This window comes from Lithobates pipiens, unplaced genomic scaffold (genome assembly GCF_037356315.1).
Source record: "Lithobates pipiens isolate NorthernLeopardFrog02 unplaced genomic scaffold, aLitPip1_a1.2 Scaffold_13, whole genome shotgun sequence".
In the NCBI taxonomy this organism is placed as follows: Eukaryota; Metazoa; Chordata; class Amphibia; order Anura; family Ranidae; genus Lithobates; species Lithobates pipiens.
The window spans coordinates 231,682,095-231,696,688 of NW_027507718.1; the positions used below are offsets into that span (position 1 = coordinate 231,682,095).

General features: G+C 42.8%; 1 protein-coding gene across 2 annotated transcripts in view; it reads left to right on the top strand.

Annotated features, from left to right (window-relative positions):
- The window catches only part of LSM4 (LSM4 homolog, U6 small nuclear RNA and mRNA degradation associated), a 28,697-nt gene extending 17,806 nt beyond the window's left edge, over positions 1-10,891 (top strand). For both annotated transcript variants that reach the window (XM_077476327.1, XM_077476326.1), the window contains exons 4-5: positions 4,166-4,349; positions 9,034-10,891. In XM_077476327.1, the coding sequence (XP_077332453.1) occupies positions 4,166-4,349; positions 9,034-9,128 (279 nt within the window). In that variant the 3' untranslated portion in view covers positions 9,129-10,891. The remainder of the gene's footprint in view (positions 1-4,165; positions 4,350-9,033) is intronic.
- Positions 10,892-14,594: the final 3,703 nt, after the last annotated feature.

Below are 14,594 nucleotides of genomic sequence, written 5' to 3' on the forward strand. Positions count from 1 at the left end.
TGCTCCTTAGAGGTGAATAGTAAGTCCGATTGCGTCTGACCCAATCGTGTGAAAGGGGCCTAAGGCTGCTTTCACACTGATGCGCTGCGATCTGCCCAAACCACAGTGAACCTGTGGATTTTCTGCAGGTTAGCTGCACTTTGCCCTTAAACTTCTATTATATCCTGAAGGTTTGGCGCACTTTCTGAAGGCGCAACAAACCCGCAGGTAATAACAGAAGTCTATGGCTCAATGCAGGTAACCCGCAGCTGCACTGCACCTGTGGATCCGTTTGAAAGCAGCCCAGTGACCAGTAACCACTGCAAAACAGATATATCCATATATACTGTGAATCTAGTAGTAAACTTACCTTTAATAACCATCTTCCATTCTGGTATTGCTGGCTGTTGCTGTCCTAGGTGGAGTGCATTTGGTATCACTCCGCCTGGGACAGGAGCGGGCACTATACAGAAAGCATTGGGTTTTGTGGCTCTGCTCCGCAGCCACTTGCTTGCACTATCAGTGGCTTCATTCATAAAACTGCTGTTCTGGGATGGCGGGACAGCAACCTGTGATCTGGGCTTGCCAACCTGCCATCTTAGAGCAGGAGATCGCGGGCCACATTAGAGGGCTCCACGGGCCACTAGTTGGGCACCCCTGATCTAGCAGATCAGATCAGACAATATCCAGTGGGACTGGACAGGCTTTGTTTGTGGGAGAGGACCTGTCATCCCCCTGCTTAGAAGGGATCAGCAGACAGATCTCCTGCTGAGCACTTAAATCTGCTTGACAGAGTTCGCTTAATGTGAAAGGGAGTTTTTACCAGGAGTGGCCGGTTCGTTAGGGGTTCAGGGGTGTCATTTGTATGAGGGTGTTAGTTAGTTTTTGTTTTGTTTACAAGCCACATTTATTAGAGCCTGAGACTCTAATTTTGGCTTGAAAAGGGTTGGGCTTGGGGCGCAGAGCATTGCACTCTGAACCCACCCACTTGTGACAATGGCAAATAAATATTCATTATTGTCTTCCATTCGAGCCAAGGAGGGGTGAGGGCGGAGGGAGACCTCGCTGTGGATGGGGTGAAGGCACCGTCCCCCAAAAAGTCACTGGGTCTTACTGTGTGTGTGTGTTTAATTTATTTGTATTTATTTTTTTGGGAGGGGGGGGGGTCTTTGATACATCTCACCAGCAGTCTAAACAGACCGCCCTCCCCCCCCCCCCCCCCACATATCTCTTTTTTGAGACAGTCTCTGCAGCACTTTACTTGATTGAATAAGGAATCTGTATATAGATTCCTCATTCGTTCATAAAATGACAGCCTGATGCATGGTAACAATCACGGTTACTATATATCGACTGTCAGTGGGAGGTCTAAGTGCGATCTGTAGTGATTGCTGTCTGTTTATCAAGCCTCAACTTCACCCGCACCGCACCCATAAATGTATTCACCAATTGCATTACACTCCTGCTAAACTGAATGGTATGACGTTGACAGAATAAGCTTGCTGCCTCAGGTGTGGGGAAGTATCAGCTAACGTCTTGCATGTTTTGGTCTTGTCCAAACCTGTCCCCTTTTGGGGCTTTTACATGCTAACAACCCATCTTGGTTTGCAAGCTCCCAAAACTCCTGAAGTTTGCCTGCTCGGTGTTCTTAATTATGTTCCGCTTACCTGTAATTGTATTCTATTTTGTCTGATATTTTATGTCTCTGCAAAAAAGTGGATTCTGCTGCTTTGGAAGGAACCAGCTACGTCCACTCTGCCATGTGTCTGCCGTCTGATAAATCAGGCGCTGCCTTTGTACAAACTTATTTACAAGGGGCGTGCCTGTTCTTAAAAATTCACTAAAGTGTGGCAACCATGGCTAGACAACAGGGCTTCTCAGGTGGCGGATCTGGCCTCCTCTAAATTGTTGTTTTTTTTTTTTTTTTTTTTTTGTGTGTGTTTAATAGGTCTGTTATGAACCTTTTTATTTGGAGAGAGCAGTGTGTGTTGTAGTGGGTAGTTGTATGTGTAGCTGTTTTTGTTACTGTGTGTGTGTGTGTTTGTTTTTTTTTTTTATTTGTTTTTTTTTTTGTTTTTTTTTTCTCCCCCCACTTTTACTGTCTGCTATGACTGGCCCAGGATTATTGTACAAATGACTGGTAGATTATTTCTACCAATAGATGTACTATTGTAAAGATGGTCTATTATGTATTATTCTGATTTGTACTATTATTCAGCTCTGAGTAGCTGACACTACTGCCATCGCAGTGTTCAGATGGCATTTGTTTGGTTTATATGTTTTTGTTTTTTTAAATGAGGAAAACTATAAAAGCCCCTTTTTTTTTTTTTTTTTTTTTTTAAACTTTTGGGCAGCTGCTGGCTCCTAATAATGCAAAAATTGATCTTATGTCTGTTTTTTTTTACATCCATTTAGGTCCGATTCCTGAATGGACACCGATTTAATCAGTTTTTACATCAATTTTTCATACACCCATCTAGAGCTGCGTCTACGTAATCGACTACGTCGACTAAGAAAATACGTCGACGTGCGTGCAGGGCGTCGATGCGTCACAGTGGTGGCAGTGCTTAGTATCTACCGCTGCCCTCCGTGCCGCCGTCCCCCCTCTCTTCTCCCCCCTCCGTGCCGCCGTCCCTAGGGGTGCAACGGATCGTCACCGATCCGTGATCCGAGCGCACATGCCGCCCTCCGCGATCTCGGCCTTAGGAGAGGCCGCAGCTTCGGCCTAGCTCCGAAGCGGCAGCCATCTTTCTACACCCAGGCGTTTACAATGTGATCGCTCCGACGGAGCGATCACTTGTAAACAAACCGGCGCCATGACATGACGCCGGTTTCTCTCTCCCCTCTCTGTACTGATCTGTGCAGTGGAGAGGTCGGATGTTAGCAGCCATCCCTCCATACCTAGCCCGATACTCTGCTGCCGGCCAATACTCTGCTGCCGGCCAATACACTCAAGGTTATCCAAAGGATTAATTAGCTAATCAAAAAAAAACCCACTAGATTCATTAAAAAATAAAAAAATAATCGGATAGTCGTTGACTAATCGAAAAAATAATCGATAGATTAGTCGACAGACAAATTAATCGTTGGTTGCAGCTCTACATCCATCCATTTAGGGATAAAAAAAGACAGACGAAAGCACCCTTTCATTCGATACATGCCCTGAATGCTAAGACCCGCTTTTCAGGTGTTTTAGAGCTCAAAAAGCACCTCCCAAGTGCGAAAGCCAGAGTGCTTTCATACTGGGGCAGTGCGCTTGTAGGATGGAGAAAAGTCCTGCAAGCAGCACCTTTTTGGGGCAGTGTGGGAACGGTGTATACACCGCTCCTAAACCGCCACTGCCATCGAAATTAATAGGCAGTACTGCCAAAGCACCTGCAAAGCGCTTCAGCAGCGGCACCTTTAACGCCTTCTTTGGGGTTGAAAAGCATCCTGCCCGCAAAGTGCCACTAAAACTAGTGGTGCTTTACCACTAACGCTCGGGCGGTTTGAGTGTGAAAGTAGCCTAAATGGCAGTTGTGTGCTCAATTTGTCAAGCCATTTTAATGGTTGGTGTCATAACTGACCACATTTACAGCACCTTGGCAACTGCAGATCAAACACTGGCTAAGCTGGGATCTTCCTTGGCTGTAAAGGCTAAAAGGATTTAATTCTGCTTTAGTATAACTAAAGGCAAATTTTTTATTTTTCCCATAATGGAGAGGGATTTAAAACTGGCAGTTTTTATTGCTGTCTGTGCCCCTGAGAAGATTCACCCTCTCCATTTTTCCTGTTTTACCATTATCCTTTAAAGTGAAAACCAAAAGAAAATCACAAATTTTGGGTTGTCCCCAGAAAAGAGGGGAAATCCTCCAATGGGGACACAGATGGCGAAAAAAGATCTCACGGGTTGTAACACTATCCAAAATTAGAATAAAGAGGTTTTGTCTATAGTACTACTTTAACACAAAACAACCCTTACTAATTCCCCTCTCCCCTTGGCTCCACTTTTCTTAGGGATGAATGCTAACACGGCTAATAGGTGCCTACGCACCACATGAAAAATGCAGAAGTGTTAACACAGACCAACTTAAAACTGATATTTGAATGTTAGATTTTCCTACACGTTTTATATGATGGAGATCAAAGTAAAGGGATGTAATAGCAAAGGGGTTTTGATATGGGTTTTAAATTATTCTCTTAACAGGATGGTGACAAATTTTGGAGAATGCCTGAGTGCTACATACGTGGTAGCACAATTAAATACTTGCGCATCCCTGATGAAATTATTGATATGGTGAAAGAAGAAGTGATGTCAAAAGGCAGAGGTCGTGGTGGAATGCAGCAACAGAAGCAGATGAAAGGAAGAGGAGGTGGTGGAGCTGGACGCGGTATGTCTTTCTAAAAAGTAGAATTAATGGAAGGGTATGTGAATGCAATACCCTTTTTAGGCTGGGTTCACACCTTTGCACTTTTACCTGATGGTTTTTCTCATTAAAGTGGAAATGCATCAGCATTCATGTCATTGCAAAAACACACAACATGATGTCCAATGGTGTGCATTGCAGCACACATTAAAATACACGGCAACGTGCAGCAGTGCACTTGCATTTAAAGTGGTTGTAAAGGCAGAAGGTTTTTTTATTTGTTTTGCCTTACTGATTCCTTTGCAGTAAGGTAAACCATTCTGCATTTGCAGGAGTGCTTGTACTCCTGCAAATGCTTCTGATGCCTAAGCCAATACTTGTGGTATACTCTGCATAGTGAGTGGGGGCTGGGCAGCCCCATGGATGATCATTGCAGGCACCGATCTCTCTGTATACCTTTGATATGCAATTAGCGGACCTCCAGCTGTTGCTAAACTACAAGTCCCATCATGCCTCTGGCTGACATGCTTGTGGCTCTAAGAGTCTCTTGCTATGCCTCATGGGAATTGTAGTTCTGCAACAGCTGAAGGTCCGGTAATTGCACATCCCTGCTGTATACCTTTCAGTAAAGCAGCTGACAGCCATGAGAGGGAGAGGAGGAGAACTGCCTATATCGGTAGATCGGTGCCTGTAACTACCCACAACGATCGTCCTGAGCTGTCCCCTGTGGCCTCCTCAGGCATCCACGGGTCCAGCTACTTCCAGAGGAAGTAGCCCATAAATCTGTAAATTTACTGGCTCCTTCCTTTTCTGAAAGAACAGTCAGTGATTGCTAACTGTCCATTCATATAACTGTCACTGAGCATTCTAACTGTTTTGTTTATGAATGGACAATGACTGTCTCCTGTCCATACACCTTCAGTGTAGCTGAGGCTGCTGAGAAAGGGACTAAGGAATTTCTCTCCTCAGTCCCTATGTCAGGGGTCACTCTCTCCTTCCTGGCCCCCACCCCCACCCCCCAAAAAAAAAGCCATGTGAAAAAAAAAAAAGTTAAATAAAAAAACTGAAATGGTCCACGCATCATCAGTGCTGCATATTAGTGCCACTGTCGCATGACATTTTAAAGGTATCGACGAGTACTTGGGGGAAGTATCGGTACTTGTACTCAGTCTTTAAAAAAAAAAAAAAAGGTATTCGTGCAACCCTAGTGTGAATTAAGCTTAAATGTTTTAGGTAGGACTGCTAGTCATTTAACCCCTTGCCACTAGTCGTATGCGAATATGTTGTCTCTGGGCACCTATAGCTTAGCACAGAGGAGCTATATATTTGCTTTAATTGCCCCCAATACACTTGTGCTGACGGCACGTTTGCTGTGCGCTCCCAACAGTTATCGTCGCTTTACCGAAAACTCCCGATCGCTCCTTGTGATTGAAAGTTTTCGGACCACATCACAGCCAACCATGGCGGTCACATGTTCTTAAGCCGGCAGGAGGCACCGCCAAGAGGTTAAATACACAGTACTGTGCAAAAGTTTTAGGCAGGTGTGAAGAAATACTATAAAGTAGGAATGCTTTCATAAATTACAGTATATATTTATTTAAAATTTTAATCAAATCAATTTGTATACCTCCAACCAACCCCCCCCCCCCCCCTGTTCATTAACTTTCATTTTGTTAATTTGATTAAAAAAAAACACTTTAGGGCTCATGCACACAGGACGTTTTAAAAAGCCAGCGCTAAAAACCCCTATTTTTTTTCATATTTAGCCATGTTTCTACATTAGTGGTTTTGCACATTTTCCCACGTTTGACGTTTTTATATTATAGAGAGTGTTTTCAATAAAAAAAACGCATTTTAGATGCGTTTTTCATTTTAACTTACTCCTGGAAGCACAGGCTGGCTTTTTTTGTTTTTTCTGCCACTACACGCTTATGCCTCCAAAAGCCTTTGACAGTTTGTGCGCATGGCCACACAGGCTAACATGGAGGGGCTTTTAGAGGCAGTTACAAAAAAATTTCAAATGCCCCGAACAGCTGGAAAAAACATCCTGTGTGCATGAGCCCTCACACCTGCCGAAAAAAACTTTGCACAGTACTGTATAGGGGTGCAACGGATTGTCAGTCTCCATCCGTGGAGCATGCCTTGGCCTTGGGAAAGGCCGGGGCTTCAGCTTAGCTCCGGAGCGGCAGCCATCTTGGTGCACCCGTCGGCCGTTTAAAATGTGATCGCTCTGTCAAATGATGGAGCGATCACTTGTAAACAAACCGCCATCATATTGACGCCGGTTCCTCTTTCCCCTTTGTGTACAGATCTGTACAGTGTAGGGGAGAGATCGGATGGCAGCAGCTGTGGGCTGGATCTGTAGTGCCCACAGCGCTGCTCTGTGACAATTGTAGTCGAGCCATCCGCCAATACCCTGCCAATACTCTGCCAATATTACAGTGGGGGAGATTGTGGCTATTACAGTGGGTACTATATGGTGGTGGAATTTTCACAGGTTTTTGCAAATTCATTTATTTGCTGATCCGAAAAATGATCCGATCCATGACACTGATCCGAGGTACGATCCGATCTGTGAGTTTTTCTGATCCGTTGCACCACTAGTACTGTATATTTACATTTAGGTCTGCCCGCTGTAATAAAATCTGGTTCTTTTGTACAAGTGTGTCCAAATATATGGGAAGTGCTGTTCTTGGGTGGTAGAGGGTGTGCAGAACTTTTAAACCAGACGCATGGATATCCAGTTGCTTTCTGGGTGGTTTGGAGATGTAGAATCTTTTGATGATCTAAAAGCATTGTCCACATATTTCCTAGGTTTCAGCTGGACTGCTGGTTTGAAATATGTAGTCTGCTGGTAGGGTAGAATCTGTCTGCCATTTATGTCCCCTGCAGTCCCCTCCCGGGTGGTTTGGGATAGCCATATTGAGTACCATACCTACACATTACATACGTTTTGTATTGTGTCTGTATGTATGTATATACAATCTGTGAAACGCATAACCATCCCCCTTTCAGAATACAATGGGGTTAATGCAAAATCAGGCTCACATCTGCATAGAAACCAATTGGCTTCCAAGTTTTATTGCAAAAGCTTAATTGAACAAGCTGAGGTTCGAAGCTGATTGGTTTCTATGCAGACGTGAGCCTAATTTTGCGCACTCCAGCTTTAGTGAATAAACCCCATAGCCTTAGAGCAGGAGTGTCAAACTAAATTTCACCACGGGCCACATCATGATTATGGTTGCCCTCAAAGGGCCGGTTGTATCTGTTAGATTAGATGTTGTATATTATGGTGCACCCCCTTTTACATTGTGCTGCGGCGGGCCAGAAGCTGGGGGCAAAGCTGGAAATCAAAGTGCGAGGACTAGAGGAGGGCTGGATTCAGCTGAATGCCGAGACCAGGGGAGGCAGAGACTAAGTGGTGCTGCGGCTGAACAGCGAGGCACAGGATCTGTAGGAGTTCTGTCCTCTCAGCTGCCAATTGCTGAGACAAGGTGTGGGCAGACAGGAGGGGGTGCCACAGCTGCAAGGGCCACATGAAATGGCCCTGCGAGCCACGTGTTTGACACAGAGGGAGAGATTGCTGCATCAACATTGCTTGTGTTAAGGCAGCTGTGTTTGTGTGTTTTTTTTTTTTTTTTTTTTTTTTTTTGTTGTTTTGTGAGTGTTTTTTACATTCAGCCTGCTGGTTGAAGGGGGGGGGGGGGGGGGGGGGGGGGTGAAGTCAACGTGTACCCAGCTTCACGGAAGTTCCATACTATTTAAAGCTTAAAAACACACCCAAAATTCTTTTTAGCATTATGCAGTGACATGAATTGGTCACTAGATGTCAGTATTGCCAAATGGTAACTAAGAATAAAATGTAAATGCAGAGTTGTTTTTTGCTTTAGGAAATGTCAGGTTCAATGCACAATTTTTATTTTGTTACTAAATGTCAATATTCTGCCCAAAATCACAAGAGTATAGGGGGGGACGCTAGCAAACCAGAAAATTGTTGGTATGCTTGCTGCGGTTCTTGACACATTGTTTCTCTGCAGAGACTTGGTTGACATCTCTGTACAAAAAAAGAGAAACTTGGTATTGGCACTGTCCTATTTTTTCTTTGTGACCTCATATACTGGAATGGGTTTCTCTCACTTCTTCTGTTACGATAGAAGTGATCTGTAGTGAGTGAAGCACACTTTTCTTAAAGCTGTAGTAAAGTCTTTTTTTATAAGTTTAACCTACAGGTAAGCCTTATTATAGGTAAAAAAAATCTCCTAAACCTGTATGGTTTTAGGAGATATTCCCCTCGCAATGAGCTGCTGACTGCAGCGGCGCATGCGCACAGGGGCCTCTCGGCTGAAGTCCCTGCTGGAAAGAAATCTCCCGCGCGCATGTGTGGGAGTGACGATATCGCCAGAAGAAAAGCCGAGGGAACATGTCGGCTCCCTCGGCGGGGTTCGGGCGAGATGTCAGGGCCTCGTTCTAAGGTAAGCATTTCATAATGAGCTAGTATGCAGTGCATACTAGCTCATTATGACTTTTCCCTTGCAGATCAGGAGAAAAAAAGTCAGAGGGTTTACTTCCGCTTTAATGCATTAACCACTAGCTATATCCTGAGTGGTATAGTTTGCTTGAATAACCAGTTTTTTAGTGTGTGTGTTAAACTTCACTTTACAGTTCTATAAAATCTTTTTAATTTGCATTTTTTTTTTTTCCTCTACAGGGGGGGTTTTTGGTGGAAGAGGTAGAGGAATGCCTGGAGGTGGCAGAGGTGGTTCCCAGGATAAAAAGCCAGGACGGCAAGCTGGGAAACAATGAATGACAGACTATATAGTGGGATTCTTCCTTTTTTCTTTACAAATGTTGGAGACTGTAATTCTGTTCGACTGTTTGGTCAAGTGTCTGAAGTGGAACCCATCATCAGAATGATCCCTATATTATGTCCTTACAACTCTGCATTATTGTCTTGAGTTTAGCTATATTAATGTGAGCAGGTAATGAAAAGCCACAGGTAAAACCCTTGATAAATTTGCAACCTCACTTCTCTATCCATATCTAAAAAAAAAAAAAAAAAAAAAAAAAAATCCCTTTTAGTTGTACTTTAATCTTGTGGTTAACACAAAAGCAGTAGAATGTAACACACACATCATTTGGAATAACTATACCTGACATCTATTTATTTTTGTCACTTTGCTCTAGTGGGTAAAGGTAGCCTTTAAAAGAGAAGTCTGGGAATCTAAAAAAGAAGAAAAATCATACTTGCATAGTCAGCTGCAGCTGTCCCCAACCACCTCGAAGACTGCAAATTGGTCAATCAAACACCGCTGATCGCTCAGCTCTCGGTCTTCAGCCTGCAGAGAGCTGGTGACTGGCTCTCGACTGCCCCTCCAGTGCTTACTAGAGTTTGAGCTGTGGAGGGAGTGGGAGAGCGCTGAGAGGGTGAGCTAGTTGCCAGTTCAGGCTTGTGAGCTGATCCCAACCATATGGCTGGGATCTTTGCAGAGCCTGAACCAGGTCTGAAAATGGGTCACAGGAGTGCAGAACTAACTGCACACCCGTGACCCACAGGAAAAGTATGGCCAAAACTGCTTTTGGCCATACTTCTTTAAATCGAATCCACAAATAATGCATTGACAGTGTCTACAGATTTGCGCCCCCCGCCCATTGGGCTTTGTCTGTCACATGGGGGCATTCACGTGCTCCCTTTAACCCAGAAGCTCGAAGAGGAAGTTGGCAAAAGGCTGTTGCGGCTTGGAAATGCGGTTCAGTAATTATTTTTGATGGGTAAGCTATCTCCAGACACTGTAATTTTGCCCTTTCATGGAAATTTGGAGTCCACAAGAATTCTGACTGCTTTGGGCTAGGCTTGTCGGTTTCCCTGAGCCCAGTACAAAGGATTGCAATGTTGGAAATCTGACACCTGCAAGTGGCAAAAAACTGCTACTTTTAGGGTGATGTGAACCCTACAAGCTGAAGTTTAATTTGCCCCTCCAAACATAATACAATTTTAAGTCCTTTCTGTTCTTCATTACATAACTTCCTTTCTTCTCTTTTTATTTTATTTTTTTTATAGACCTGGTGACATCATAACTAAGTATTTGTGCGAATCGGGGAAATTCAGAAAGGGCTGAGAGGTTACAGTACATAGCTACCTGAAAACAAATGTCCACATGTGATCCTCCCTAAGTGAAAGAATTGAACCCAATAGAAAAAGGGGGGGCGGGGTGGTAGGCCAGGGACAGCAAGATTGGGAAGGAAAGGGCTTGATCCTGGAAGTCATCCATCTAAGAGGTTATGGGCCATATCTGACATGATGCACGGTTCTAATGCTGTGAGACGCTTGTACTGTGCACTGAAATTAGTAAGCAATTTCGGTACTGGAGAGGAGACTGTAAAACTTTGCAAGACAGAAAGTTAGGCTGGAGTTCACATTTTAAGCTCTGTTAAAAATACATGTTTTAATAGATTTTCTAAATCTATGTTAAATTGGTTCTAATAATTTTACTTTAAGGAGTTTGAAGTGATTCCATCATTTAAGTTGTTAAAAAAAAGGTGTTGTAAATAAAGTAAATAAATGCTTACCTCTCCTGTATGCATTGCTGAAATCCTGTACAAGTGCCTTATGAAACCAAAGAACAACACATTTAGGCAAAACACATGACGATCGTAAAAGTATCTTAAAGCTTTTTACAAGTGCTTTACAGGCATCAAGAGCTTGGACATTAGTTAATTTAATTGGCCAGAATAATTTATTCTGGCTATTGAAGTGAATTGACACTTGCGTGCAAAACGTGCCTAGTGTTAACAAGCATTTACAAGAGTTGAGCTCTGCTACACCTGGATGCACTGGGATTGGGATTATTATATTTATCTTTTTAATATAGCTATCTTGTTTGTAAAGTGCTATAAACACAGGACAATTTGCAGGTACCCATTAATGCCTATAACTTTTCTAGAAGTCCTTTCAAGTGGCCCAGGCTCTCCAGGGCACTATTATGTGGTAATCGTGACATTTTGTAGCACCAAAAACATGACAGTAGTCCAATTTCATGATTGGCAGACTTGCTGGCAATTACAATTTCGAAGGTAGATTGTTCAGGCTAAACACCTCTAGGAATTTCTAAAGTCTACACGTTAAAAGCACCTTGCATTTGCGCTGCTCAGGAAGACCTTCAAAGGTATCTGTATGCACCCTAAATGTGAGGCTCTTTGTCTCAGTCAAGGCTGAAATTACTGGTGTCAACGTTCAAGGGGGGGCCTGTAACATCGCTTCCTTGCTTATGTGATTGGTGCTGTGGCTTTGCAATTGGCTGTTTAGCCCAAGCACTGTCCTTGGGAGATCACATGCTGTCCCTGACCTAAAAGTGTTAAGTAGTGTGGTTGCTGTGCTGGGGAAGGAGCAGCAGGGAGGGGGGGGGGGAGGAACGGTTTCATTACAAACTGCAGGGTGACATCCACTTAGCTGTTGCAAATTTCTACAGTCCTAAAGTAGTTAATTTAGATTCCCATATTACATCACAGTGTAATACAATGCCATTTGTAAAATGTGTTCTAACTTCAGTGACTGGCACCAGAGTCTTGAGGCAAAAAGTATAGCATTTGGTTGTTTGTTTTTCCTCCAGCTCCTTTAAATACGTCTCCCTGGAGGTTTTAAGTTCACTTAATAGATGCTCCCACCGAGAGCTTGCTAGGTACATTTCTCTACTTGTATGTGGTTCTGGAATGTTCTGAGCAAATAAAGGTTACAGTTCCTCATCTGCACTGGATGTTTTCAAATATTTTGGAGTAGTCATAGCAACTGTTGGAGCTAATCTTGTGCTTTTTTTTTTTTTTTTTTTTTTTTCGAAAGTAAAAGCAATTTGGTTATTCTTTTAAAAGGAGATCATGTGAAATTTGTGAATGTTTGTCAAACTTTAACATTTGCCTCATTTTATTTGCAGTTGTTAAACACTTTTTTTTTTTAATTTAACTAAATCTTTGAAAAATTTAAAATTTTGTACTTTACTGTTAAGGAAAATTCTACCAAAATGCTGGCTTTTCTGTCTCTTTGGATCTGTACTGACGAGATCCACTAGAATTGTCAGATTTATCCATTATAAAGTAAAAGGGTAAGGTTGAGCTCTCCCCTGTTGGATTATCTATAATGCAAAAGAATAGAAGGCTTTTGTGTGCAAGAGGAAGAAACCCAGCAAGCAGGTTCAGTTCATCAGCATCATCCTAAAAATAACTAACAGGTTTTGGGTAGAGTTAACCCTTAAATTTTTTTATTTTATTTTTTATGGTGATTCTTTAAAAAGATGGGAGTAAAAGGAGTACCCTGTCAAACAGTTTTGTGTTTGATCAAACTGCTTGAACACTTTATTATATATATATTTTTTGTTTTTTATGTGAATAATAAACACATTATTGAAGTGTAGTGTGTGTATTCATTTTCTGTAAAGAGAAAATAGCAAAAAAAAAAAAAAAAAGTAGCTGTTTGATCGCTTCCTTGCTACCAAAGTGAAAGTTCAGTAAAACACAAACCACTTGCCGCCTGCCATATAGCAATATTATGTCGGCAAAGTGGCTCTATTATCCTGACCGGACGTCAATGACATGATCAGGATAAAGCCGGTGGGGGTGTGCAGCGCAGCAGTCTGACACACCGCATCTCCGATCGTGGTATGGAGGCTTTTTGCCACGTGATCAGCTGTGACCAATCACAGCTGATCATCGCATGGAAGTGCCAGGAAAGGCTTTCCTCGGTTTGTGCCGACAGGGAGAGCCAATCGGCAGCTCTCCCTGTCAGCGGAGAGTCTGAACTGATAATCGGCACATTGATTATCAGCACAGCCCCATCAGCTGCCAGCCTGTGCCCCATAAAGAACGCCTGTCAGTGCCAATTGGTGCCCCATCAGTAATGCCTGTCAGTGCCCTTCAGATGCCACTCAGTACTGCCTGTCAGTAGTTCCCTATCAGTGCCCATCATTTTTTAAACAAAAAACAAAACTGCTCAAATAACCCCCAATAGTTCTATTTGTGGAAAGAAAATGGTAAAAATTAAATTTGGTTACAGTGTCTCATGACCGTACAATTTGTCATTCAAAGTGCGACAACGCTGAAAGCTAAAAATTGTCCTAGGCAGGAAGGGGGGAAAGTGCCTGGTATCGAAGTGATTTAAGAACAGGCCTATATGTAAAAATCAGCTTTTTGTGTTGGGTTTTTTTTTTTTTTTTTTAAATACTCCCACTGACCACCAAGCCTACATTGTTTACTCCCACTGATGCCATGGCATTTTTCACTCCCATTGGCCACAGTCTGGCCCCTTTTGAGGAGTAGTAAACTGGCCCTTTTCTTTTAGAACATTGGAGACCCTCTGCCATAGCACATAAAAGGGCGAGTGTTGCAATTTGTCACATGGTATTTGCGCAGTTTTTCAAACATAGATTTATTTTATTTTTTTAAATATGCTTTAATCAATTTTAGTGTACGCAATACGATAACCAATTTTTTTTTGGGGGGGGGGGGGGTAAACTGTTATGTTAACTAAATAACTACCCAATTAGCCGCTAGGATCTCTTTCACAAAAAAAAAAAAAATTAAAAATTCCATTGCCGGCTGAAAAAAAAAGAAAAACACATGGATGCATGTAGCTGCAGACATCATCCCGGTACAACCACTTCAACCCCTCTGTTGTACCTGTAGGTCTCTGGGGCTGAAGTGTTTAAATCTTCTCCCATATCAGTTCTAAGCCTATTGTATCTACCCTGTGAAAGGAAAGATCTGTATAATTGCCTATTCTGATTGTGCTCTGGTTCGGTCATAGGATTATGTCCCAGCACTGGCTTCAGGATGGAGGATAGACAGCCAACAATGAATGCCCCATAGTAAGTCTATGGGTGATGGCATTGCCCAGGCACTGCAGCTGTTGGCAATTTCTTAACCATGGGTTGTATGCTGCAACCTGTGGGCTTAACTAATATCAAGTTAATCTCTTAGTATTTAAAACCCACCTTTATCCTATTGCATAGGCCTTTTAGTGGTTTTGTTTGTGTTTCTTTTACCCCCTTCTTGGGATGCTTTTGGATACGCTAGAAATGAGAGAACCAGATTCCAGAATCTAATCCTTTTTTTTTATTTTTTTTTGGAGTATGGTAAAGGACACAGGCTCCACGGTTACCTATTGCTTGCTTAAAAAAAAAAAAAAAGTGTGGTTTTCTGCATCCAGTAGTGGTAACCTATAACCAATGGTTAAAAAGTATTGGTTCCTTGCGAGCCCTCCCCCTCCCCCCTTTATTTTTTTTA